Source organism: Pituophis catenifer, unplaced genomic scaffold, assembly GCF_029215685.1.
Source record: "Pituophis catenifer annectens isolate HBS135680 unplaced genomic scaffold, rPitCat1.0.hap2 SCAF_9, whole genome shotgun sequence".
NCBI lineage: Eukaryota > Metazoa > Chordata > Lepidosauria > Squamata > Colubridae > Pituophis > Pituophis catenifer.
Window position 1 is genome coordinate 16,178,482 of NW_027256889.1, and position 27,189 is coordinate 16,205,670.

At 44.8% G+C, this 27,189-nt stretch overlaps 1 protein-coding gene across 1 annotated transcript in view; it reads left to right on the forward strand.

Moving 5' to 3' along the window:
• The window catches only part of CD164L2 (CD164 molecule like 2), a 41,237-nt gene extending 26,633 nt beyond the window's left edge, over positions 1-14,604 (forward strand). The window contains exons 5-6 of the mRNA XM_070950038.1: positions 5,322-5,411; positions 14,438-14,604. Coding sequence (XP_070806139.1) covers positions 5,322-5,411; positions 14,438-14,604 — 257 coding nt within the window. The remainder of the gene's footprint in view (positions 1-5,321; positions 5,412-14,437) is intronic.
• Positions 14,605-27,189: the final 12,585 nt, after the last annotated feature.

The following is a 27,189-nucleotide window of genomic DNA, read 5'->3' on the forward strand; positions in this document are numbered from 1 at the left end:
GATAAATATAATGAGGTCTTTAGATGCCACAATTGTGGATCCAGGGAGAGACATAGGCCAGAATATAGGAGCAAATACAATTACAGACAATCTTCCACAGATAGACACAAATATAGAAGCCCACCAAACTACAGAGAAAGTAGAGGGGGTAGAGAAAATTCAAAAGAGAGAAAATCTGGGTCACTAAATGGGCTAAATAAACAAGACAGCACCAAAACACAACAAGATGAGAACAATAATTGGCTTATTGATTCTGGTGCAACAAATCACACCACTAATAACAAAAGTATATTATCTTCATTTACAGAAGATAAGTTTGTGATAAAGGTAGCTAATCAAGAAAAGGTTCAAGTATTAGGCAGAGGAAATGTGACCTTGCCTGGTTTAGGGAAAATAGAGGGGGTATTATTAATCCCAGAAATACCTCACAACATACTAAGTGCTATAAAACTAAGCAGAGAATCTGACATCAATATAGTTTTCTCAAAGGGGAAAGCAACTATAGAAAAGAACAAAACAAATGTAGGCACTGTGATGATAAAAGGGGGTCTACCCTATCTGATAACCAAAGAAAGATGGTTACATAACATTGATTCAAATATAGAAGATTGTATTGAAGCAGATGATGAAAATGTCAGTAACAGTGACAATGATGAATGTAAAATAACTCATGATAACAAAAATACACACAATGAGAAGAAACCAAAAATAGGTAAACCAATTCATGATGAGTGTGCTCATATCTTACATAGGAAGTTAGGACATGCAAGCTTTCCTGTAGTACAAAAAATGACTGAACACGCAGAAGGTGTAAAAATAAAAAATTGTGAAAATTATTTAGAATGCTCAGTATGTAAATCCACCAAACTAAAAACCAGTCCTAGACCAAAAAAATCTAACAGATCAACTAACAATATTTTTGATTTGGTACATATGGACTTAGTTGGTCCATTAACTCCATCAATTACCTATAGAAAACGTTACTTCCTAACAATAGTGGATGATTACAGTCGCTATGGTTTTGTTTACACATTAAAGCACAAGGATGAAACCTTTCAGAAATTTAAGGAATTCTACAAACGCATAGAAACACAACATAATATCAGAATAAAACAAATTATGACAGATAGGGGATGTGAATTCATGTCTAAAGAATTCTCCCAATGGTTAAAGGATAGAGGGATGCTACATTTCACGTCCAATCCATTTTCTGCCTTTCAAAATGGGATTGCAGAGAGAAAGAACTCCACACTACAAACCATGATTAGATGCACATTAGAAGATGCTGGTTTAGGCAAACAATTTTGGTCAGAAGCCTTACATTATTCAAATTACACTCAAAATAGAACATGGTCCAGTATTGTGAATAAGACACCATATGAGGTGATGTACAATAGAAAACCTAAATTAGCACACATGCACATATTTGGAGTTACTGCAGACGTGCACATACCTAAACAATTGAGGAGAAAGGGAGAAAACGTATCCAGGAGATTAAGATTCATGGGATACGAAACTGGAACCAAAGGGTACAGATTCATCGATAATAATAACAAATTTATAGTATCCAGAACAGCTGTGTTTCATGAGCAGGCCAATTGGTCTAAGTTGCACCTTAATGAAATTTTTTCTAATAAAAGCAAAGATAATATATCTTGCGAGGAAGGAACAACAGAAAATCAAAATACTAACAAAAGTAAGAACAAAACCAAAACTTGGACAAATAGTCAGCATAAAATAAAGACAGACACATTAACAAAAAAGGAAGCCAGATATTTGCATGACAACCATAGCAAACCTGAAAGAAATATTAGAAATAATAGAAACCAAATACCAAATAAATACAAAGATTATATTATGCATATGGATGGAGAACAAATAACACCTAATACATATGAGGAAGTATTGAAACTTCCCCGTGAAGAAAGAGAAAAATGGGAACTAGCTATGGAAAAAGAAATGAAAAGTTTACAAGGATTAAATGTATTCACACCTGCGATCGCACCTAAGGATAAAACAATTATAGGTACCAGGTGGATTTATAAAATTAAGAATTTAGAAGGAGGAAATACCTTATACAAGGCCAGACTAGTTGCACAAGGTTATGCACAAAAATATCCAGAAGACTACACTGACACATATTCACCCACAGTGAGAACAGAGAGTGTCAAAACAGCTCTAGTAGTAGCATCTGCACTCAATCTAGACGTGTTTCAATATGACATACAGACTGCATACTTACATGCAAAATTAGATAAGGAAATATATGTAAGAGCACCACACAGTCAATACACTAATAAGAACGAAATTTGGTTACTAAATAAGAGTCTGTACGGATTGAAGCAATCTGGCAAAAGATGGTACGATTGTTTGGTAAAAGTACTAAAGACCATGGATTTCAACGCCACCACTGCTGATAACTGTTTCTTTGTAAAAAAGAGTAATGATCATATTGAATTTGTATTAATTTATGTGGATGATATTTTATATATTGGAAAGCATAAAGAGAGCAGGGAAATCTTTGTAAATAAGTTAAACGAACACTTCTCATTGAAATCACTAGGTAGAGTGAATAAATACCTTGGTGTACAAATTAACAAAACAAAAAGGGGATTCAAACTTACTCAAAAAGATAAAATCATTGAACTCCTAAACAAATGTAACTTAAATAATGCCAAAACATGTGACACACCTATGCAAACTGATTTTCTTAGAAACAATGATGAATCTTCCCCTGAGTTTAAAGATAACACATTTTACAGATCAGTTATAGGTTCACTCCTTTATATATCTAATTGGACTAGGCCAGATATTGCATTACCTCTCAATTTATTGTCAAGATATGTTAGCAAACCAACCTTGTATCATTGGGAAGCTGTCAAAAGAATTTTAAGATATCTGAAAAGTACATTAGATTTTTGTTTAATATTGGAACCCAATAATGACAAAGAACCAAAAATTACTTGTTATGCTGATGCAGATTGGGCTGGTGATACATCATGCAGAAAGAGTACCTCTGGTTATGTTTTTCTATTGAACGATTGTCCAGTTTACTGGTATACTGGTAAACAAGAACTGGTAGCCACCTCTACCACAGAAGCAGAATATGTTTGCTTGTCTAAAGCTGCAAATAACCTTGTATGGTTCAATGATTTGATCACAGATGTTTGGAAGAAACCTACTTTACCATTTATTATGCATGAAGATAATAAAGCGGCCATTGAAATTTCTAGATCCGATGCAATTGGACAAAGGTCCAGGCATATTGATATAAAATTTAAGCACGTGAGACAACTATCTCAAGACGGATTCATCAAAGCAATACATTGTGATACTTCTGAACAATTAGCTGACATATTAACAAAACCCTTACCTTCTAAACAACACAAATATTTAACTTCTAAATTATATGTATTATATTGTCCTGAATCTGAATGTAACTGGTGTTGTATAACGAACCGGCATTTAGAGGGGGATTTGTCAGATGTAAATGCCTTATTCTCTAATGTGTAAATAATGTATATATGGAACATCAGGGGTTAACTTATTACTTGAGCTTTAATGTATTCATATTTTACCACTCCCATTCCTGGCTCCGCCCCTTGTATATAAAAGGAGCCATCCTCCCCATTTTCCTTGCTTCTATCTTGAATATTCAGCGAATATAGAATGCCTATTATGAATAAAGAGAATTATATTTAAACCTATAATTTCTATTATCTTTATTGAGTCTGATCCTGAAAATATTGCAACAGGTTCCTTGTCCTAGACCAGGAGTCTGCAACCTTAAACACTCAAAGAGCCATTTGGACCCGTTTCCCACAGAAAAGAAAACAGCAGGAGCCACAAAATCTGGGTAGGCGTGGCCAACTTGGCATCACTCACTTCCATCAGTCACATGACCCCCCCCTAGTCACACCTACCCAGCCGGTCATTAGGGCAGAGATCCGGTTGTTAAAAAAACACGGGGAACCACAAAAACCTTTTGACATCTGTCCCTCCCTCCCCCCCCTCTGTATCTCTCTCTGTCTCTCTCTCTCCCCCTCTCTCTGTCTCTCTCTGTCTCTGCCCCGGCTGCTTCTCCATCCCCCACTGTCGCCTTTACCTTCTCAGGCCAGGCAAGGAGTGACTGGGAGGGGAGGGCGAGGGGCGGGGCCAGCCAGTGGTGGGATCACCTGACAAGGAGCTACAGCAGAGGGCCCAAAGAGCCACATGCGGCTCTGGAACCGCAGGTTGCTGACACCCATCCTAGACTTTGTGTCATGGTTCCGAGTAATGAACTCCGGGAAGTGAGGACTCTGACACATTGTTCAGGTTCAAGAAACCCTTTAATGAGTACATCATATGGGCACTTAGAAAGGTGAAGCTAGCTCTAAATTATTCCCGCCCACAGGGATAGTTCAATGAATAGGATTTCCCCACCCACCCCTAGGTCTCTCAGGTCACATGGGCCAATCAGTCCAGCTGTCAGTGCTGACACCAGGTGTAGGTTCTCACCCGGCTTCAACAGGTGTCTGTTGACATGAATTTGGTTCACACTCCAGCTGGCAGATGTTATCACTAGCCAGCTGAGACACCACATTCCTAAATCCGTCCGTCCGTCCCCCCCTTGAATGACAACCAAGAAACGAAGCAGAAGTTAGCATGGCTTTGGTTGAAGCCATTTTGCAGGTTGACACTTTGGAGACAGGGTGAAAAAGGCCTACCTGTCTACCTTCTCTATGATAGGCATGGCCTCCTAGACCGGGCCAGTTGTGTTCTCCTGTTCTCCAAGCTAAAGACTTACAAACTTTCTTATAAGAAGGATGTTTGAGCTCCCTAGTCATCTGTCCTCTTCTGTCCTCTTTCCATCTCTTATCATACAATTTACAAAGGTATGAATCGGGGTGGGTTCTACTTACCTTTACTACCAGTTCGCAACGGGATCCTGAGCGAAGCGAGCGAGCGCACCTTGCTTCTGCACATGCACAGATCGCTGATGACGACATCCGGGGTGGTGGGTGGGGCCTCCCACTGGTTTTACTACCGGTTCTTGCGAACCGGTCCGAACCAGGGGCAACCCACCACTGGTATGAATCTATATACCAGAACTGAAGAAACCGAAGAAGCTCCTTGGATGAGAAGGGAAATGTTTTCAAGGGGAAAAAACCCCCAAGAAAGTCCAGTTGCCTTTTGAAAAGCAACTTTGGAATGCCATAACTGTATTTTCATTGGGCAATTTTAACCGTTTTTGTTTTAATTTGAAGGTTTCTAAACCCCCCCCCCTTTTTTTTTCTTGCTATACAGTGGAGGCTGTTTTAAAATTATATCCTTTTTTACAGAACAAAAGCTAACTACCACAGAGCATCCCCACCCAACCACAAAGGAGCCTCTACAACAATCTTCCAAGGAGCCGAAGGTTCCCACGCTTGGTAAGTCATCTGTGTAGGTTTGTTTACATTGGAAGAGGAAAGGCTGGGTTGCAACTATTCACGTGGAAAATGTCAAGCGACATCAAAGTTCTTCCAAATGCTCCTAATCGGGATATTTCTGGCAAGTGCTTACATCAGGGGCTGCCACAAAGAAGATGGGGTCAACCTGTTCTCCAAAGCACCTGAAGGCAGGACAAGAAGCAATGGGTGGAAACTAATCAAGGAGAGAAGCAATTTAGAACTAAGGAGAAATTTCCTGACAGTTAGAACAATTAATCAGTGGAACAACTTGCCTCCAGAAGTTGTAAATGCTCCAACAACACTGGAAGTTTTTAAGAAGATGTTGGGCAACCATTTGTCACTCTGAGCGTTTCCTGCCTAAGCAGGAGGTTGGACTAGAAAACCTCCAAGGTCTCTTCCAACTCTGTTATTCTATATTCTATTTTCAACTGTTCTTTATTGCTCCTCCTTTCAAGTTATTGCTTAATGCATTGTAAGCCGCCCTGAGTCTCTGGAGAAGGGCGACATATAAATCAAATTAAAAAAAAAAAAAACAGGTTTGTGCCAGTGGTGTAGCTCATAAACATGTTCCAATTACAGAAAAAGGTTGTGGCTTGAGAGTAGGGATGTTCTGATGTTCCTTCCCTGATTCCCTTAGGAGCCCCAGAGAAACTCAGAGGTCCTTTAAGCTGACAATGATATGGGAATGAGCATCCATTGCCAACCGAAAACTTACTGGCATCTCATCTGTTTGTGTGTGGACCATGATATAGCAATAGCAATAGCACTTAGACTTATGTACCATTTTACAGCCCTCTCTAAGCGGTTTACAGAGTCAGCCTATTGCCCCCAACAATCTGGGTCCTCATTTTACCCACCTCGGAAGGATGGAAGGCTGAGTCAACCTTGAGCCTGGTGAGATTTGAACTGCCAAACTGCAGCCAGCCAGCAGAAGTAGCCTGCAGTACTGCACTCTAACCACTGTGCCACCATGGCTCGTTGTACCTAAAAACGGCCTTTTACAGGGAGTCCTGGACTTAAAACTACAACTGAGCCCAATTTTCCTGTTACTAAGCGAGATGCTTAAGTGAATTTTGCCTCGTTTTACTACCTTTCTTGCCACCGTTGTTAAGTAAATCACTGCCATTCTTAAGTGAGTAACCCGGTTGTTAAGTGAATTTGGCTTCCCCATAGACTTTGCTTATCAGAAGATCACAAAAGCAGATTGCATGACCCCCCCGGGACGCTGCAACCGTCATAAATATGAGTCAGTTTGCCCAGCGTCTTGGAATTTTGATCACATGACTGGGGATGCCGCAACGGTCATAAGTGTGAAAATCATTGTAAGTTATTTTTTTTCCAGTGCCGTTGAAACTTCAAATGGTTGCTAAATGAATGGTACTAAGCCGAAGACTAAGCTTTATTGAGTCAAATTAAAGAATCCACCAAATTCAATATTCAGTGCCCAACCATTCCTTCACTCTGCTGGCTGAGGAATTCTGGGAGTTGAAGTCCACAAGTCTTAAAGTTGCCAAGGCTGGAGACCCCTGCACTAACGAATGCATAAAGAGACCTAGAAGACTAGTGGAAAATGTAGGCCAAGAAATTTGGAGGCATGCAGATTGAGGAGATGCTGTACTTAGTCGCTTTTAAAGGCATGGAAAATATTCCTGCTTAAATGTTTTCATCTTTTCTGCCTTTCAAACTGGGCAGCTGAAGACGCTTGCCTTGATGCTGCTGAAAGCTTCAGAGAGTGCAGCAGAAGCTCTCTGGGAATTGGGCAAATTTGTGAGCACGAATTCTTGACCTAAGACTGTGCCTTCCAGATGTACTAAATTACCTCTTTCATCTTTTTTCTAGCAAGCAAGGTCCAATGGATTTATTGAAAGGTGGGGGGGGTGGGATTATGGAAGGGCAGCTCCAAGACATTTGAAAGAGAGAAAATTGGAGAAAGTCTATTTTTAGGATTTTGCATTAACGAGGGGATGTTCAAGGGATTCCGTCTTTGCAAATTCAGAGACGAAGCTGGCTTGACCTCTTAGGCTAAAATGTATAAATTGGATTCTGGTTATCCATTGGATTTTTCACGTTTCTCTAAAGGATGGGAGAGAGTTCTCAACTTGGATGATTAACAAGCATTTAAAAAGACACGAGAAAAAATGCTGAATTTGGAAATGTCAGCTTTAAGGTGAAACGCACTGAAAGGTACATACTTAAAGGCAGCAGTTCCTGTGGGTGGAAAAAGATGAAGTATAATGAAGCAAAATACCTAACCGAAACTCATTTGGGTCAGACCGAGTCTTCCACCCCATCTATTAAAAATGTATTTTGCTGTGGTTTAGAGATCATGGCAACCAACATTGTTAGATTAACAGAGTTGGAAGAATCCATAAAAGGTATCAGGTTCATCTGCTCCTCCCCCCTCCCTTTAAGACTTCAATTCCCAGAATTTCCCAACCAGCATGCTCAGGGTAAAACTGTGTAACATGTAATAGTATGTGCCAGTGGTGAAATCCAAATTTTTTTACTACTGGTTCTGTGGGCGTGGCTTGGTGGGTGTGGCTTGGCTTGGCTTGGTGGGCGTGGCTTGGTGGGCGTGGCAGGAAAAGGATACTGCAAAATCTCCATTCCAACCCTATTCTGGGGCCAGCCAGAGGTGGTATTTGCCGGTTCTCTGAACTACTCAAAATTTCCGCTACCGGTTCTCCAGAACCTGTCAGAACCTGCTGGATTTCACCCCTGGTATGTGTGAATAACTGGGCAAAGAGTTGCTGCCAAAGGAACTCTTATTAGATAAGAGGTAGCATAGCCCACAGCTGCATGCTGGGCAAAGCAAAAGGCTCAAGAAAGAACTTCCCTCAGTTATTGTGTTATAAAGAGACAATGGGAGAGTTGTACTTTCATATTTGCAAGATTCTATTGCTTTTCAGTAAAGTAGAATTAGTTTATTGGCTGTACTTCCTGTCTGGTCTATCTGGGAGGGCTGACACAGTCTACTCTTTATATTATATATACAACAATGTGAAATCACAACTGCCATATTCTTTAACTGATGTTGGCCTTCCTATGCACTGAGTTCTTCCCAAGAACCTAGGATATCATAATGTACCAGTGTAGTATATGTGGGATCCTAGCAGTGTAGCATTGTGGTAATTGACAGAATGGACATTTTCTCAGTGTGTAGATTTTGCACATCCAAGATTTTTTTGCTATAGCGCTCAGTGTGCTGATAACCCCAGGGACCACCACAGCCAGTGGTGGGATTCAAATAATTTAACAACCGGTTCTCTGCCCTAATGACCGGCTGGGTGGGCATGGCCAGGGGGTGTGACAGGTAGCACTTGGCCTCCTGCACCTGCTTGGAAGCAAAAACAGGCTGTGGGGCAGTGGTGGGTTGCTCCCGGTTCAGTCTGGTTCTATAGAACTGGTAGTAAAACCGGTGGGAGGCTCTGCCCACCCGCCACGACGTCATCATGGGTGATCTGTGCATGCGCTCCTGCTGTGAACCGGTAGTAAAAGTAAGTGGAACCCACCCCTGCCGTGTGGGGGGGGAAACGCACCGCCCCCCGCGTCCCATTTTGGGCCTAGGAGGCTTCTCTGCAGCCTTCTGGGAATGAAAACATGCCGCAAGGGGTCGCACCTCCCCCTGGTGCCCCGTTTTGGGCCTAGGAGGCCTCCCTGCACTTACCTGGGAACCAAAATGGGGCACATGGGGGGGCTCCTGGAAGGGGAGGGGAGGGGCAGGGCCAGCCAGCAGTTTAACTACCGGTTTGCTCGAACCGACTGAATCCCATCACTGACCACAGCCAGTTTGTATTATTGTTGTGACATTATGTGTATGCTACCTGTCTCTCGGTGACTCTTGAGACTTCCTAAAATGTCTAACTTTCGTTAAAATCTGGCTATGAGAGAGAATTGGGAAGCAGAGGAAGCAGCCCCCAGCCTGTTCCCTCTCTTACGAAACGTTGGCTTGGCAGATGATCTCACAGCAGCTTTCAAAACACGCAGGCTTGTTGTAATGGCGCCAAGCCTGCAAGGCTCCTGCTGCCTTTCACCACCAACTGCAGGTGGAAATTAAGAGACTTAATAATAATAAAAAAAAGATCCCTTCCCCTCTTGGAGGGGCTTGGAAAGCTCTAACCAGACCTGCCCTGCTTGGGTAGCAAAGCTTAAGAAGGCAGGCCAGAGGAAATGGCTTCTTTAATAAAGAAGCCAGCAGGAGATGGATGGGTGCGTTCGTTGGAGCAGTGGTGGGTGCTCTCTGGGAGGATGAATCTCCCTGCCGAAACGAAACGAAGCGGAGGCAGCAAGGAGCTTTGGGCTAATTAAAGTGAGAAACTCTATCCCAGAACCTCCTGAATTATTGATCTGCCAGAGGCTCCCTATATGCCATTGCCTGCGCATTTATCTCAGGGCGCAAGGAGCAGCTTCGGTGGGGCATCCATACCAGCCTCTCTGGCATGTCCTACTAACCGCCTCACTTCTTCCTCTGCATTTCCTGTTGGAAGCCTTCCTTCACGCCTAGGCGTTTTCCCCGTAGCCATCGGGTTTTTTTTGCTGCCTCTGCGTGTAGGATGGATTCTTTCTGGAAGAGTCTACTTTCTATTAACCGGGTGTTGGGGATGCAGCAGCTTATAGTTGACTAATATGGGGTGGGTGGCCAGAGGGAGGGGGAGGCGGGGAGGAAGCTTGCAAGGAAAATAACCGAAGCATTCGCTCTTAAAACCAACCAAGGTGTTGATTTGGCCAAGAAATTCCAAAATCTCGCCGCCCCCCCCCCCTTGCCCTCCATCGGCATCATCTAATCTCCTCCACGACCAGGAAACCAGAATTGCTGCATAAAAGAGCTGGTTGGCTCTGGCTTGTTAACTCTGCCAGCAAGGGATTCTTTGCTGAAAACAGATAATGGAAGCCAGCAGCAGAGGCGGCATCGCGAGCGCCTGCCTGCCAAATAAGAATGATTTATTCTACACGATCGGTGCATGTGGCGGTTTATGAAGTTTTAACGAGCAAAACAAACCAAGTTCTCTTAAGCCCCAAATGAGCTTACCACCGCTCTGAATCTGAACTGCTGGAAGAGCTGGAGGGAAAAATAGCCGAGGCACTGAGGGAGGAGTGAGTCTGGGTTTGCCTTCCTTCCATATGGGCCTAATTTAACTTGTACTGGGCAGGGGAAGGGGAAGGAAGGAGAACAATGGGATTCAAAGGAAGCTTGGAGGCCGCTCGCACAAGCCTTCTTTAATCTTACGGTCTGTGTATCGAACTGCCAACTGCAGTCTGCTGGCTAGAAGGTTTTCTCAGCCTATCTGGAGAGCACCTAATGAGGAAGGATGAATGGTCAAAGCCTCCTCCTGGCCATGTTGCATCTGACACCGCTATAGCATCCTTGACCATAGCCCTCCAGAGCTTATGAGTTCCACTGTCGTCCTGACTTCTGATGTACTCGTTCCACTGTCAGTTAGGAAGCTTTGCCTGAAGTTTCACCCAAATCGGCTTCCCAACGTCCTCATTACTTCGTATCCTCTCCTTGAAGCAAAACAGTTACCTCTGTTCCATCTTCTGCATGCCAGCGCATCACAATGTTGAAAGCGGTGGTTTTTTAAAAAATCTTTTTACCCAAGTTTGTCTTCTCTTGGCTTAACAAACTCAAACCCTTCTGCTATTTCCTCCCCTTTAAAGTTACCTTCTTCTTCTAGGCCAAGTGCCTTTAAACTTGGCAACTTTACGTCTCGTAGATTCCTTAGCATGATTGGCTGAGGGATTCTGGCAGTTGAAGTCCACCAGTCTTAAAGTTGTTAAGTTTGGAGAGCCCTGCTTTAAGCATATTCCAGTTGGTCAGAATCCTTCTTATGTAAAGAGGGGAAGAGACATCAGATGAGATGAGGCACAATGGCCCAGTGGTTAGAATGCAGTACTGCAGGCTCCTTCTGCTGACTGCCTGCAATTTGGCAGTTCGAATTTCACCAGGCTCAAGGTTGACTCAGCCTTCTGTCCTTCCGAGGTCGGTAAAATGAGGACCCAGATTTTTGGGGGGCAATAAGCTGACTCTGTAAACTGCTTCAAGGGGGCTGTAAAGCACTGTGAAGGGGTATATAAGTCAAAGTACTATTGCTATTTGTATTGTTACTGTAATCCAGGTAGTCCTTGACTTACAATCTTCATTTAGCAACTGTTCAAGTTTCCAACAGCAATGAAAAAAGTGACTTACAATTGGTCCTTGCACTTATGATCGTTGCAGTGTCTTCACAGTCACATAATTAGAATTCTGGCATTTGGCAACTGGCATTTATTTTATGATGGTTGCACTGTCCCATGAGTGGCTCTCGTGTTCGCCATTTGAGACTTTCCTAGCCGGCTTCCAGTGAGAAAACGGGGGAGGCCAAATTCACTTAACCACCATATGCTTTACTTAACAGCCAAGGTGATTTGTTTAACAACGGCAGCAAAAAAAAAAAAAAAAGGTTGTAAATTGGACCTGATTTACTAAACAACTGCCCTGCCTAGTAACAGACGGTTTGGTCCCAATTGTAGTCGTAAGTCAAGGACTACCTGGAAACATTTTAAATGAGCCACCATGGGGAAAATGGAGCAGGTGCAGATGTCCTTGTAGTAATATATTTGCAGCTCAGAGGCAGTTTGGCAAGGAGAAAGGTAGTAATCTTAGAAATCAATAAATATACGCCTACTTACAATTGGGGATAGCAAGTAATAGCCAAATCACTCTGCTGTTCAGGTGTTTTTATTATTCACTTGGGTAGGCCAGGTAGATCAATCAGAAGGCCTCATGCAGGTGGCTGGTCTGGAGAAGATTGATTTATGAGAGATGCTAACCGCTATCACACTCTCAATTTAGAGACCTTTGCTTGGCGTTCAAGGCAAATCTTCCTTAGGAGAACAAGTTTATTCTGGACTGACAAAATTCAGCAAAATAAGGTGGCAGAATCCTGAGACTATCCCGCAGACTCCCGTTTCTTTCTCACAAGGTGTTGTTTTGTTCCTTGGGTGTGTAACTGTTCAGAAAAAAAGTACATAGTCCTCAACTTAACAATTCATTTAGTGATCAAAGTTACAATGGCGTTGAAAAAAGCGACTTATGGCCATTTTTCGCATGACCGTTGCAGCATCCCCATAGTCACCTGATAAAAATTCAAATGCTTGGCCACTGATTCATATTTATGACGGGTGCCTACTGGACCTCTGCAGCTTTTGCAGACTTCTGACAAGCAAAGTCCGTGGGGAAATCCAGATTCACCTACCAGCCCATGTTACTAACTTAAGAAATGCAACGATTCACTTAACAAGCGTGGCAAGAAAAGCCATAAAATGGGGGCAAAAGTCACTTAACAAATGTTTCCCTTAGCAAAGTAAACTTTGGGCTCAATTGTGGTCGTGACTCGAGGACTATCTGTACTCCATTCAAAAGGACTTGCTGCTGATTCAGAAGATTCCCACCACTGCCACCACCAAAGACAAAGAATAGGAACCTTGGATAGCAATAGCACTCAAACTTATATACCGCTTCACAGTGCTTTTCAGCCTTCTTAAGCAGGTTTACAGAGTCGGCCTATTGCCCCCCAACAATCTTGGTCCTCATTTGGGGATAACATTTAATAGGATCCTAACGATAAGAGGGAAGAGAGAAAAACTGCAGATGCTGCTTGCAAGCTCTCAGAGCTGCTGTGTTTCAAGGGAAAAGCCCAGCTTTCCTGCGACTTCAGATCCCCTGCAACGGAGGTAGCAATCAAGCAGCCTAGCTCCTGGGCACATAATGAGAACAACAGGTGCGGCTTTCATTTGAAACAACAAAGAAATCCCAGGTGCAAAAGCCCTGAGAGATACAGGAGGCACATATCATGAACGGCTGAGATGCAGGAACATTAGTATTGAGGCTCCAGCCCTGAATCTGTTTAGAGAAGCTCTGGCCCAACCTCGGTTACTCCGTCCTAATGAACCCCTGTCAGCCATCCTGTTTATTGGCATTCTTCTTCACTTTGGGGCAAAATATGCTTGGGAGAAAAAGGGTAGATCTGTTTTGAAATCAGTCTCCATTCTCCAAGGAAATGAAGGGAGGAAAGGAGAGGAGAGAGAGGAGGAGAAAAGAGAAGAGAGGAAAGAGGAGGAGAGGTGGGAAGGGAGGGGAGGGGAGGAGAGGAGAGGAGAGAGGCAAGAGGAGGGGAGGGGTGACAAGGGAAGGGGAGGAAAGAGGGAGGCTAGGAAAGAGGAAAGGGGTGGCACCCGGCCCCTCTCCTCCCTGGAATCCCCGGGCGGCCCATTTTGAATGCAGGTAAGTACAAGGTGCGTGCGGAGGCTCAGGGAGGGTGAAAAATGGACCTACCAGAAGTTCAGGAAGGCTGGAAACAGGCCCGTTTGCAGCCTCCAGAGGGCGTCTGGAACCTGGAGAAGCTGTTTTCGCCCTCCCAGAGGCTCAAAAAAAGCCTCCAGAGCCCGGGGAGGGCAAAAATGCCTCCCCCCCCCTGTGGTGCAGGAGGCCGACTAGGCACGCCGACCCAGCAACTGGGCAGAGAACCCCTTGCTAAAATTTTTGAAGCCCAGCCCTGGTAACCTTCCCACGTTCTCATGTCCTTGAAAGAAGGAGGATATTTCATCTCCCATCATTTCCACCCAGCATCTACAAATAAAGTTTGGGGAAAGTCCAAGATGAGCTCTCTTGCCTTGTTGCCTCTCAGTCCCTTGGCTTGGTTCCAGTAGTGGGTTTCAAATTTTTTTACTACCGGTTCTGTGGGTGTGGCTTTGTTGGCATAGCATGGCTTGGTGGGTGTGGCTTGGTGGGCGTGGCAGGGGAAGGATACTGTAAAATCTCCATTCTCACCCCACTCCAGGGGAAGGTTACTGCAAAATCCCCATTTCCTCCCGATCAGCTGTGACTTGGGAGGCAGAGAATAGATGGGGGCGGAGCCAGTCAGAATTTTTACTACCGGTTCTCCGAACTACTCAAAATTTCCACTACCGGTTCTCCAGAATTGGTCAGAACCTGCTGAAACCCCCCTCTGCTTGGTTCCCTCTAGGCTCGACCACCGGCCCACCAGAAACTCTCCCACCCGAGTTCTACCCTCCCGGCTTCAACTCTGCCAGCTTCATTGGCGGGATCGTCCTGGTGCTCAGCATCCAAGCTGTCGCCTTCTTTGTTTTGAAGTTCCTCCGGTCGAAGGACAACACCTACCAGACGCTGTAAGTTTCCTACAGGACCGTTGGGGGGCAGGGTGCCAAGGTAGCGCAGAAAGGGATTGTTAGGCTTTTCAACTAACCAGGTTTCAGAACCATTTGTCTGAAGTGGTGTAGGGTTTCCTGCCAAAGCAGGGGGTTGGACTAGAAGACCTCCAAGGTCCCTTCCAACTCTGTTTCTGTTTCTGTTTCTGTTTCTGTTTCTGTTTCTGTTTCTGTTTCTGTTTCCTATTCTATTCTATTCTATTCTATTCTATTCTATTCTATTCTATTCTATTCTATTCTATTCTACTCTACTCTACTCTACTCTACTCTACTCTACTCTACTCTACTCTACTCTACTCTAACACAACTTCAGCCTTAGTACGGAGAGGCCAAAATGAGGCAAATGATCTCCAGTTCTCTAAGCACAGAAATTTTGGGGTGGGGGTGGAGGGTGGGTTAGGGGGTGTTCTTACATGGCAAACTTTCTTTTCCTTCTCTTTATTCCCCACACGCAATTTCATTCTCTTTTCTTCCTGCTCCAGCCAGCGTTTCTCCATTACAGGTAGTCCTCGACTTACAACCATTTGTTCAAAGTTACGACGTCACCGGAAAAAAAGACCGATGACCGCTTTTCAACACTTAACGACCCTTGTAGCATCCTCATGGTCATGCGATCCAAGTTCAGGCCGCTTGGCAACTGACTCACATTTATGATGGTCGCAGTGTCACGTGGGGGGGGTGGGGGGGTTACGTGATCTCCTTTTGCGGCCTTCAGACAAGCAAAGTCAATGAAGGGGGGAGCCAGATTCACTTAACAACCATGCTACTAACTTAACCAGTGCGGTGATTCGCTGAACAGCGGTGGCAAGAACGGTTGCAAAATGGGGCAAAGCTCACTTAACAGCTGGGTTGCTTAGCAGTGGAAATGTTGGGCTCAATTTTGGTCGTAAGTCGAGGACTACCTGTTCTGGGTCTGTTGGCTCCCCCAAAACTCTGGTCATGTTCACATTAGACTAGGGCTGGATCCTTAGTCTGTTTCTGTTCTTCTAGCTGTAGAGTGTACTGTAGAAATGTAGGGATAAATTCCAGCTGAACAGAATCTGCCCTTTAAGAGTAAGAAGAGAGCCATATACTGGTTGGGAAGCTTCCCAGGCTGTCCTCACCTTTAAAACCAGGGGTGGGCTTCAAAAATTTTAGCAAGGGGTTCTCTGCCCGGTTGCTGGGTGGGCGTGGCCATGGTGGGCGTGGCCTAGTCAGCCTCCTGCACCACGGGGGTGGGGGTGGGCGTTTTTGTCCTCCCTGGGCTCTAGAGTCTCTTCTCGAGCCTCCGGGAGGGCAAAAAACGGCCTCCCCAGGCTCCGGAGGCCCTCTGGAGACCAGAAACGGTCCCGTTTCCGGCCTTCCTGAACTTCTGATAGGCCCATTTTTCGCCCTCCCTGAGCCTCCGCGTGTGCCCTGCACTTACCTGCATCCAACATGGGCCGCGTAGGGACTCCTGGGAGGGGCGGGGCAGAGTGGGCAGGGCCATGCAGGAGTGGGATTTGGGGATTTTCCGAACTTCACAGGATTTTAGCTAGAGGTTCTTCCGAAACCCTGTGGACCCCCAGCAGCCCACCCCTGTTTAAAACCCACTCAACTCCCTCCAGGGGTGGGTTCTACTTACCTTTACTACTGGTTCGCAATGGGGCCGTGCATGTGTGCTTGCTTCGCTCGTGCGCGCACTCTTCTGCGCATGCGCAGAAGCATTTTTATGACATCAGGGTCAGTGGGCGGAGCCTCCCAACAGGTTTTACTACCGGTTCTATAGAACCGGTGCGAACTGGGGGCAACCCACCAGTGGTGGGTTCCTCCCAGTTCGGCCCAGTTCTCCCGAGCTGGTAGCGGTGACGATATGATGTCACCGAACCGGTTCTGTCCCCAGCCCCCCGTGCCCCGTAACCCCCAGCCCCGTGTTATTCTTATCTTTTATTTGGCCCCACCCCCAATCTATTGCTGCCTCCTGAGTCCCTGCTGATGGCTAGAGGGAAAAAAACTGTTTAAACTCTTGCTGCGGGGCTTCAAAGGGCCACCCTACACTTGATCGGTGTTAAAAGAAAACAAATGAGTAGATCAGTGCCTGCAAAAATACATGAGTAGATCAGTGTCTGCAAAAATACATGAGTAGATCGGTGCCTGCAAAAATACATGAGTAGATCGGTGCCTGCAAAAATAAATGAGTAGATCAGTGCCTGCAAAAATACATGAGTAGATCGGTGCCTGCAAAAATAAATGAGTAGATCAGTGCTTGCAAAAATACATGAGTAGATCAGTGCCTGCAAAAATAAATGAGTAGATCAGTGTCTGCAAAAATACATGAGTAGATCAATGCCTGCAAAAATACATGAGTAGATCGGTGCCTGCAAAAATAAATGAGTAGATCAGTGCTTGCAAAAATACATGAGTAGATCAGTGCCTGCAAAAATAAATGAGTAGATCAGTGCTTGCAAAAATACATGAGTAGATCAGTGCCTGCAAAAAATAAATGGGTAGATCGGTATCCATTTACCCAAGCAGTTAAAAGCCTGGTAGACCAGTACCTCTGCTAAATCCTAAATTGTCACATGACCATCAAGCCACGCCCACAAAATAAGCCACACCCACAGAACCTACCCCTGCAACCCACCACTGAGTCCCCCCCTCCGCCCCCCCATCCTCCCCCACATCTTTTCCAGTGCCATCTCATTGCCTGCTTCCTACAATTTCCAGCAGGAAATTGCACAAAAGTTGGTTGGGAATTTTGAACCTTGTACTCCAATTCTCAACAACAGCATCAAGCTGGGAAGGCTGATCTTTTTTTTTTTTTTTTTTAAAAAAACACCTTTGCTTAGCGATGCAGTTGAAGGTAATGGTGTCCTTTGCTTTTTAAACCCTGAGATAAAGGATGAGCTAGCTAGGAATTTGGTCCAAGGAAGGAATCTGCAGCAAGATAAGGCAATGTAATTATTTCTCCCCCAAAGCTTGACTCCTGATTCGTTTTGCTTTTAATGTTCCATCTTTGCTGCTCTTCCCTTCCGGCCTCCTTAAGCAGGTGACTTTGCTGCCTAGCCAGCCCAGCACAATAATTCTAGACACTGAAATCCTTCATCGCTAACTGGCATGATTGTGGCCATACGCAAATCTTCCCCGGGTTCTAAATGAGGCACATGGCCCATTTGTGCTTAATGGGTTGTTGAATCATCGCAGGCTTACCTCAGAAGGAGTTTGTCTGACCTTCTTGCGGGAAGGAAGCTAACTAGTGGCATAGGATCAGGGGTGGGGTGCCGGGGGTTCGCGGGGGTCCGGGAGAACCTCTAGCTAAGATTCTGTGCAGTTCAGAGAACCCCCAAATCCCACTCCTGGCTCGCCCCGCCCACCCAGCTCTGCCCCTCCCAGGAGTCCCCACACGGCCCCTTTTTGGGTGCAGGGCAAGCACGGAGGCTCGGGGAGGGTGAAAAACGGGCCTACTGGAAGTTCCTGTTTCCGGCCTCCAGAGGGCCTCCGGAGCCTGGGGAGACTGTTTTCGCCCTCCCGGAGGCTGGAGAAAAGACTCTGGAGCCTGGGGAGGGCAAAAATGACCCCCTTGCCATGGTGCAGGAGGCCGACTAGCAACCCAGCAACCGGGCAGAGAACCCTTTGCTAAAATTTTTGAAGCCCATCCCTGCATAGGATTAATAAGTAAATAATAAGCAATAAATAAGGTAATCCAGCAATAAGGGAAGGTTCCTCTCCAGAATTGGTGGTTGGATTCTGTTGGATCAACCATGGGCAGCAATGATGAATGCTGAAGTCCAATGGCTTTGGGAGCATTAGAGATGTCTTCAACTATGACTTGAGATCATTCATATTCCAAGAGAAAGGGTGATTGTCTTGTTGTTCAAACCCTACACAGGGTAACTATTTCACAAATTGAATATTAATCCTTAAAATATAAAATGAATGGAAGGGGGACAGTTCTGACAATCTTCCTTGTTAATACCACTTTATAATGCCTTGGTAAGGCCACCCTTGGAATCCTGCATCCAGTGTTGGTCGCCACGATGTAAAAAAGATATTGAGACTCTAGAAAGAGCGTAGAGAAGAGCAAAAAAGATGATTAGGGGACTGGAGGCTAAAACATACGAAGAACGGTTGCTGGAATTGGGTATGTCTAGTTTGATGAAAAGAAGGACTAGGGGAGACATGATAGCAGTCTTCCAATATCTCAGGGGCTGCCACAAAGAAGAGGGAGTCAAACTATTCTCCAAAGCACCTGATCGTAGGACAAGAAGCAATGGGTGGAAACTAATCAAGGAGAGAAGCAACTTAGAACTAAGGAGAAATTTTCTGACAGTTAGAACAATTAATCAGTGGAACTACTTGCCTCCAGAAGTTGTGAATGCTCCAACACTGGAAGTTTTTAAGAAGATGTTGGATAACCATTTTTCTGAAGTGATGTAGGGCTTCCTGCCTAAGCAGGGGGTTGGACTAGAAGACCTCCAAGGTCCCTTCCAACTCTGTTATTCTGTATTCCCTAAAATGTGACCACTTAAGAGCTCTTGAAACCTTTTTCTCCTTTCACAGGTAAGGGAAACTTATAGTCCTCTACTCTCTGTCTCCTTTTACCCTCTGGAATTTTAACTTACTTTTTTCAAAGTAACTCGATCTGTTATTTCAATGCCTTCTCCTGTCTAACTCCTTAATATTGACTCTAAAACAAAAATCTATGTTCTCCCTGTTCCTGTTAAATTTTGCAATGATTACAGTTATGGAAAGTGCTCTCTTTGTTTATCGAATTGAGAACAACCTGCGTTCTTATTTGCTTAGAAAATACAGGTAGTCCTTGACTTACAACCATTCATTTAATGACTGAAGTTACAACATCACTGAGAAAAGTGACATGTCCGATTTTCACACTTATGACAGTCGCAGCCATCCCCATGGTCACAACATGAACAAGTATGGATGCTTAGCAACCAACTCACATTTATGACCGTTGCAGTATCCCGGGGTCATGTGATCACATTTTGAGACCTTCTGACAAGCAAAGTCAATGGGGAAGCCAGATTTGCTTAGCAATCCTGTTACCAACTTAAAAACTCAGTGATTCACTTAACAACTCTGGCAAAAAGGCCGTAAAATGGGGCAAAACCCACTTAACTTAGCAGTGGAAATTTGGGGCTCAATTATATTTGTAAGTCGAGGACTATCTGTAAGTATAGAGAGTGCGATTAAAGGGATATTGGTTTGGAAGTTTTTGTGTGTTGTATTATATTATATCATAACATGTCCATTTTCCCCACTTCTTTTTCCCATGCTTATCAGAGGGGAGAACCAGCAGTAGGTGTAGAAGTGTGTGCGTGTGTGTTTGTGTGTGAATCACCAGGGAAGTTAAGGGCTGCCGCCAGAACCAGGAAAACCCATTCACTCTTTTCATAGATCACTATTTAGACTTATCCTTCAGAATCATAAAGACTGTAGGGCAGTTTGAATACATTGAATATACAATGATGGCACATTTCCTGTACGATGGGCATATAGAAAAATACCATGTCCTAGGAGAGAGAATAGCCTGAATTCCTGAAACTGTTAAATCTTTTGTTTGTAGAGATATAGGGTAATGCAGGTAGCAGAACATTATTTCCTTCTGATGGAAGAATTTATCTTTGGAGACTCTCAATTCAGATCTTTATTGTCAGTGCACAACATATGTACAATGAGATTGGTTGAGCTCCCTCCCTTAACTTGTTCTCTCTTGCTCTGTGTGAAGAAGGATATGGACAATTTTGAACCGAATAGAGTTCATCATTCAATCGATTTGTGTATGTGTGTAAAAACACACAATCGTCTTATTCTGTTATCTTTAGAAAGTATGGACCTTCCTTGCCCAAAATCAAGAGTGTAGAGCTGTGATGGCGAACCTATGGCACACGTGCCCAAAGTGGCATGCAAAGCCATGTCACCCAGCACGCGCGACCTTGCCTGTTTGTCTTCTGGGTTTTTGGCGAGCATGCACTTGCGACGATCAGCTGTCCTTCGCATGCAGCAGTGCCGAAAACTGGTGTGTGCATGCGCGCCAGCCAGCTGATTGTCGGGTGTGCACATGCACCAGAACCCGGAAATTCAGCTTTTCTGGAGCACGATCCCTTTGCACGCACATGCGTGCCAGCCTGCGCATTTGCACCGGCCAGCTGATCGTTGGGCGTGCATGCGTGCCAGAACCTAAAAGTTCAGCTTTTCCAGAGTGCTGCTCCAACAAGTGCACCTGTGCGTGCGTGATGTTTCCGTGCGGTTTACCATCACTGGTGTAGAGTGAAAACTGTTCAGAAGTAACCAGAGTCGGCCTCTGTATCCTATTTGGCCTGAATGTAGAGTTCATGACTTGAGAGGAGCACAGCCTAATAAGAAACTGACCTTTTTGCTACCAAAAATCACGGAAAAGAGGTGAATTGATCAGTGAATGGAGCAGCCACTGCCTGCTGCCCAGCCTCCAAAGAGGAAACGAATGGTGAAATGGGAAATAAATAACAGTGACCTGGAGAGTATAAATTCTATTCTGCTTTGTCTGCCACTTAGTGAGGGCATCAAGAACATTCGTTGCATGTTTGAAGACTCTGAGCCAAGCTCTGAGACTAGCAAGGTACCATCGCACATGCAGTTCCCAGACAGATCTTTTGCTCTTATTGTGGTGAAAGTGGGGAGTTGGACCTCCAAGTGGTATATTAAAATAAAAATCCTAGCAACCCCAATGAGCATTGCCTACGGTGAGTTGTAGGCCACCAACGCTTACAGGACATGTTCCCCATCTTGTTCTGCCATACGATTCACATCATGAAAACGATCATTTGAGACGTTTGAAGGGTGCCACTTTAGGGAAAACCGATGCATGGATTTCTTTGCGTGTGGTTGACAAACTAAATGGCTGAGAACCATTAATGCTGTCAAGTCTCCATAGTGACTCTTGAATTCTGTCCTCAGAATCAGTGGTTGACTTCCCACTCGGTTTTCATAGCTATTTAACTGAAGAATAGGAGAAAAGCGGAGGATCATAATGTCCTATGCTTTAGAAAAAGAAACATTTATATTCTTAAAGTCAGGGAGTGATGGTGGAAGTTCTGGACGGGGTGTTCTTAAAGCAGAAGACGGACTTTGAGATCGTGGGATTTAATTTAACCCACTTAAAGCATCCAGCTATATATGGAGGACCAAATATATCTCCTTACTGCCTTCAATCAATGTAATTCAGTTTAGCATCTAAAAACAACCCAGTTTGCATTTGATGACGAGATTCATCAATTCACGAGCATTTTGTCTTCATATCTACGAGGCGTTTTGGCACCTCCCCCAATGACTTTCTTGAACCTTTGAGAATTCTTCCTACATTTCCTCTTCTAGTTTCCAATATTATTTATAAAACTTTCCAGTCCCTTTTTTTCTGGGCCAATACCCATTTGCTTAATTAGCCCTGAAGTTGTTGCAAGAACCAGCTTTAATACTTTAATAATTAGGGCATGTTGGGAAGCACCCAACTTGGTGCAGACCAATATTGCTATCAAAGCTTCCACGGAGTGAACTCTTCTCAAGCACTTCCTTCTTGAAATCATCCCGATTTGGATGTGGTCCTTTCCTTTCCAATAACCAGAATTGTACCATTGATTTTAACGGCTGCTCGAACTGAGGAATTACCACTAGAGCTCTTGAGAGATAAACATTCCACTTTGATAACCATCCGTGGCAGCAGCTGGATTCCTTAGTAAGCCATTGGTGTTTCTAAAAAAAAAAAGGGCAGATCTGAAACTGGCTGCAGATGAGACAGCAGACCAGCTTAAAAACTAAGCTACGCGCTTGACTTCAGAATACCAAAAAGGAGTAGCCAATTCTTTCTCCTCCGTTTGTCGGAAGTACCAATTGCAAGACCTGGCCATTTAAAAATATAGTTTAAAAAGTTTCTTTCTTTTCGGTCTCTTGCTTAACGAATTCGTGCTTTTAATCTTCCCAACAGCCGGAGTTCTCTGGAGAGATTACAGAGCAGTTGAAAGCATACCCCCACCTCTTTTTTCAGTCCCAAAAAGCTTGCAGGCTCTGCGGTGAATGGATATGGGGAGGGGAGGTGCTCCAGCTGCCTGCTCTTTATCCAACCAGTTGAGGGATGCTGAGTCTTCATGCTGGGTCTCGTTTGGGTTGCTGTGTGACTTTTGTGCTGTTGAAGCTTTCTTGGGGAGGTGGGGGGGGGGGAGGTGGGGTTCAGCGGGAAGGATTGGAGGGAGAGAGGTTAATTGAGTGCTATTTGCCATCTTGAGTGAAGACTTGTGATCCTGACTTTTGAATTAAAGCTTGTGGGAGTTTCCTTTATCCAGGACTTCTGATGCTCCTCAGTGCGTCGTTGTTGGGCAGCCTTGTGCAGTAAAGTAGGAGCGCCTTATAAGGTCTCCTGCCGAGAAACGTCAATGCCGGAAGTGGTGATGTTTTCCAGGAAAGCCAAGAAGTTGTATGTGGGATCCTCTCTCAGGAAAGGTCTTTGGTGTCCCATCTTTTTCTGGGTGGAGAAGAACAGAAAACGCTTGTGGAAGAGATGGCTTCAAGACGATTGTGGGGGAGGGGGGGTTCCCAGCAGCTGCACAAGAGGAAGTCATACTTCAGGGAAGGACATCAGCAGGGGTGGGCTTCAAAAAGTTTAGCAAGGGGTTCTCTGCCCAGTTGCTGGTGGGCATGGCCTAGTCAGCTTCCTGCACCACGGTGGGGTGGGGTCATTTTTGCCCTCCCTGGGCTCCGGAGGTTTTTCTTGAGCCTCCGGGAGGGTGAAAATGGCCTCCCCAGGCTCCAGAGGCCCTTCCCGAATTTCCGGTAGGCCTGTTTTTCACCCTCCCTGGGCCTTCACACGCGCCATGCACTTACCTGCATCCAAAACGGGCTGTGTGGGGACTCCTAGGAGGGGCGGGGTGGAAGGGCCAGCCAGGAGTGGGATTTGGGGGTTCTCCGAACTGCCCAGAATCTTAATTAGAGGTTCTCCTGAACTCCTGGGAATCCCTAGCAGCCCACCCCTGGACATCAGGCTTAGTGCAACCCCTAACTATGCTCAATATTACTTTCTCTACCACAGCTCAGAGCAGAATATTATCGCTAGTAGTAAAACCATGTCATGACTCAGTAGAACACATCTGTTTTTCCTTGAGAGCTGGCTTGTTGTTTTCCTTTGCTCTCCTCTCCACTCGGTGCATACACGCATCTGGGATGGGCCCCATCTGTTTCTCCCCTTCACTCAGCTCAGGCCCCAAGGATAGCTGCCTTTCCACCTGGGGGATGATGGAAGGCCCCGGCTCTGCCTTCAATGCCGTTTTCTCATCAGAGCCTTCCAAAGGCTCCGAAGCTGGCCCAGGCTCTCCCCCCACCTCCTCCTCATCTGACTCTGCAGCTAGCTCTGCTGGTAGCTGACGGGCCATAGCAATAACATGCTCTCTCCAAACAAACTGCATGATGGCTCAGGATGATAAACTAATTCATCCAGCATACTAAGGCCACTGACCCCCGGGCACCTACAGTAGAGTGGGGAAGCTCAAAGAGCTCAAGGCATTGGGTACAGTATACACTAAAGAAGGAGGATAGGGCTTTAACCATAGGGCTGTAACTATTTTACTTATTAATTGGGTATATCTAGTCTAATGAAAAGAAGAACCAGAGGTGACAACGATAGCAATCTTCCAATATTTGAGGGGCTGTCACAGAGAAGTTTAAGTTTTATTGTCATTGTACGTCTATACACAGTAGACCCATACAACGAAATTCACTTAACACCCAAAGACCAGGCCCAACTGAGCTCTGGTGGCTCAGCAGACTAATTAACATCCACTTACATCTGCTGCCTGCAATTACTGCAAGTTCAAATCTCACCAGGCTCAAGGTTGACTCAGCCTTCCATCCTTTCTAAGGTAGGTAAAATGAGGACCCAGATTATGGGGGCAATAAGATGACTTTGTATAAATATACAAAAGTATGAAGGCTATTGCTTAACGCATTGTAAGCCGCCCTGAGTCTCCGGAGAAGGGCAGCATATAAATCAAATTAAAAAAACAACAACATACATAACAATTCCCAAACACCCCCCCCACCCACCACAAATTCCCCACCCCTGAACCACCCAAACATCCATATAACAGACCAAGTAATGTGTCCAACAGCTCACTGATGGTGGCCCTTTACTTCAATGTTGAGTGCAATTGTAGCTGTGGGATAAAAACCATTCAGAAGACGTGTGGTCCGAGTTTTAATTGTTCTGTATCTTCTGCCAGAAGGCAACAGTCCAAAAAGATTGTAAGCAGGGATGGGAAGAGTCTCTGAGGGGGCCAACCTGTTCTCCAAAGCACCTGAAGGGCAGGACAAGAAGCAATGGATGGGAACTAATCAAGGAGAGAAGCAACCTAGAATTAAGGTGGAAATTTCCTGACAGAACAATTAACCAGTAGAATGCCTTGCTTCCAGAAATTATGGGTGCTCCATCACTGGAGGTTTTTAAGTAGAGATTGGACAGACATTTTTTTGAAATGGTCTAGGGCAGTGATGGCAAATCTTTTAGACACCGAGTGCCCAAACTGCATGAGTGCGCATGCCCAAACTGAAAGGTGTGCACGCGTGAACATGTGCATGCACAGGCACGCACGCATGCGCAGCAGAGACCCAAAGACCAGCTGGCCGGCGGGAAGCTGGGCATCCTAACACCGGCAGTGCGGCAAGAGGTAAGATCTTTTTCTTTCGAGAGCTTCTGTTTCATCGTTTGCAGGGAAACAGAAGCTCACGAAAGAAACGCCACGGAGATCTGACATGGGGCGACGGCGCTCATGCCAGCGGAGAAGTCTCTGTGTGCCACCTCTGACACGTTTGCCCGTGGGTCTAGGGTTTCCTGCTTAAGCAGGGGGTTGGACTTGTTCCTTCCAATTCTATTATTCTGTTATCTGCCCCCTGCCATGGATGTCCTTATGTTAAACCCGACCCACAATGCAGCCTTGCATACTTTTCTCTCTCCTTTTATTGGAAGAAAGGAAAAATAAACCTAATCGGAAGATAGTCAAGACCAAGTTGATTTGCCCCAAGTTCTGTTTTTGTCTTACCATATAATTCCCCTCGGTAGCTTCTGAATAAATGGACGGCGCGGCATCTTTGAATTTGGTTTGACAAACCAACCATTTTTATTCCTTGATTTCATCATCGATATGCAAAAGTGAGGAGTTTTCACTACCTCTCTTCAGCAAGAGATCTGGTCGTGGACCTTTTAGATCGACTAAATTAGGTCCACTAAATTTTAGGTCCACTAAATTTTGGATTTTGTCAATATCCAAGCCAGTGAGATTTTCCCAATCTTGGGAGAGATTATTTCAGACAGGGAATTCACAGGTACCTTTTCAGCACATAAAAGAGATGATTCGTGAAAAATGGACATTTGGGGGAAGTACACTTCTTCTGTTTCCAACTATTGCAAGTTTTGCTTTCTCTCTTTTGCAGATACAGGTCCTATTTCTAGCAAACTCGAGAGGAGATTTTTTGTGGGCATCTAAGCTAACTAGCTTAAGGTTCAACCTTGTATTCTGACCCGGTGAAGTGTTTTTTTCCTTCCTTTCCTTTCCTTTGCTCCATCGCATTAGGATCTGAAGGCTGATCTCCAGGGAGGTGTTTTGACGTATTATCGTTTTGGCTGGAAGATCACTTGGAGAAGATGCCGATTTGGCCATGTTTGGAAGCCAGCACATTCTCTTTCCATCTGATGGAACGTCCAAAGGAGATAATCTAAAAAAAATCTGCACCTCAGCACCCTGTTACCAAGCCCACCGTGCTTGGCTTGGAGATATGGCTCCTCTAGACTCGATGCAGATGTGGTAATGTATACGGTGTAAATGCATATCCACAAGACCAAACTTCGAGCTGCAGGAAACTTCATCTGCTTGACTGTGGATGTATATAGCTCAGATTAAGCATCTCTTCAACCAACTGGACTTTTTTCTTTATGGTCATCTCTTCATTGTAATTATTCACATTCTAATCCCAGAAAAAGCCTTTGATCTCTTTCTCGATATGACGGATCAAGTCCTGACTTTGCATCTTAGGAATTTACTTTAACTCTTGAAATCTTTTTTTCTGACCTTTTTTAAATTTCTTTCCTGATATTATAAGCAGTGCTACAACAGAACAATATACACAGTTCACACATTCACAGATTAGGTTGCTAATCCTTTAAAAAAAAATACCTGGCAGTCCTAAGGATTAATAACATGATCTGCTAGTTTTAGCCAGATCAAAGCATGTTCCTGCTTTCTAGCAAAGCTAAACCGCGCGGCATAGTTGATTCCCCTGCTGCGGCTCTTCTACTTATCTTCCCAAGCCTCCTCTTGGTGCATGCTGCATGTGTGTGCATGTGCAGTACGCGCCATAAGGACCCTTGGGATGGTAAGTAGAACAGCGGGAGGGAGGGATCAGCTATGCCGCGCAGTTTAGCTTCACTAGAAAGCAGGATTTCCTACTTTCTAACAAAACTAAACCATGCGGCACAGCTGAGCATCAGAGCATAGCTTTCTTTAACTACCAGTTTGCCTGAACCGGTAGCTTTTTTCCCCCTACCAGTTCGATCGAA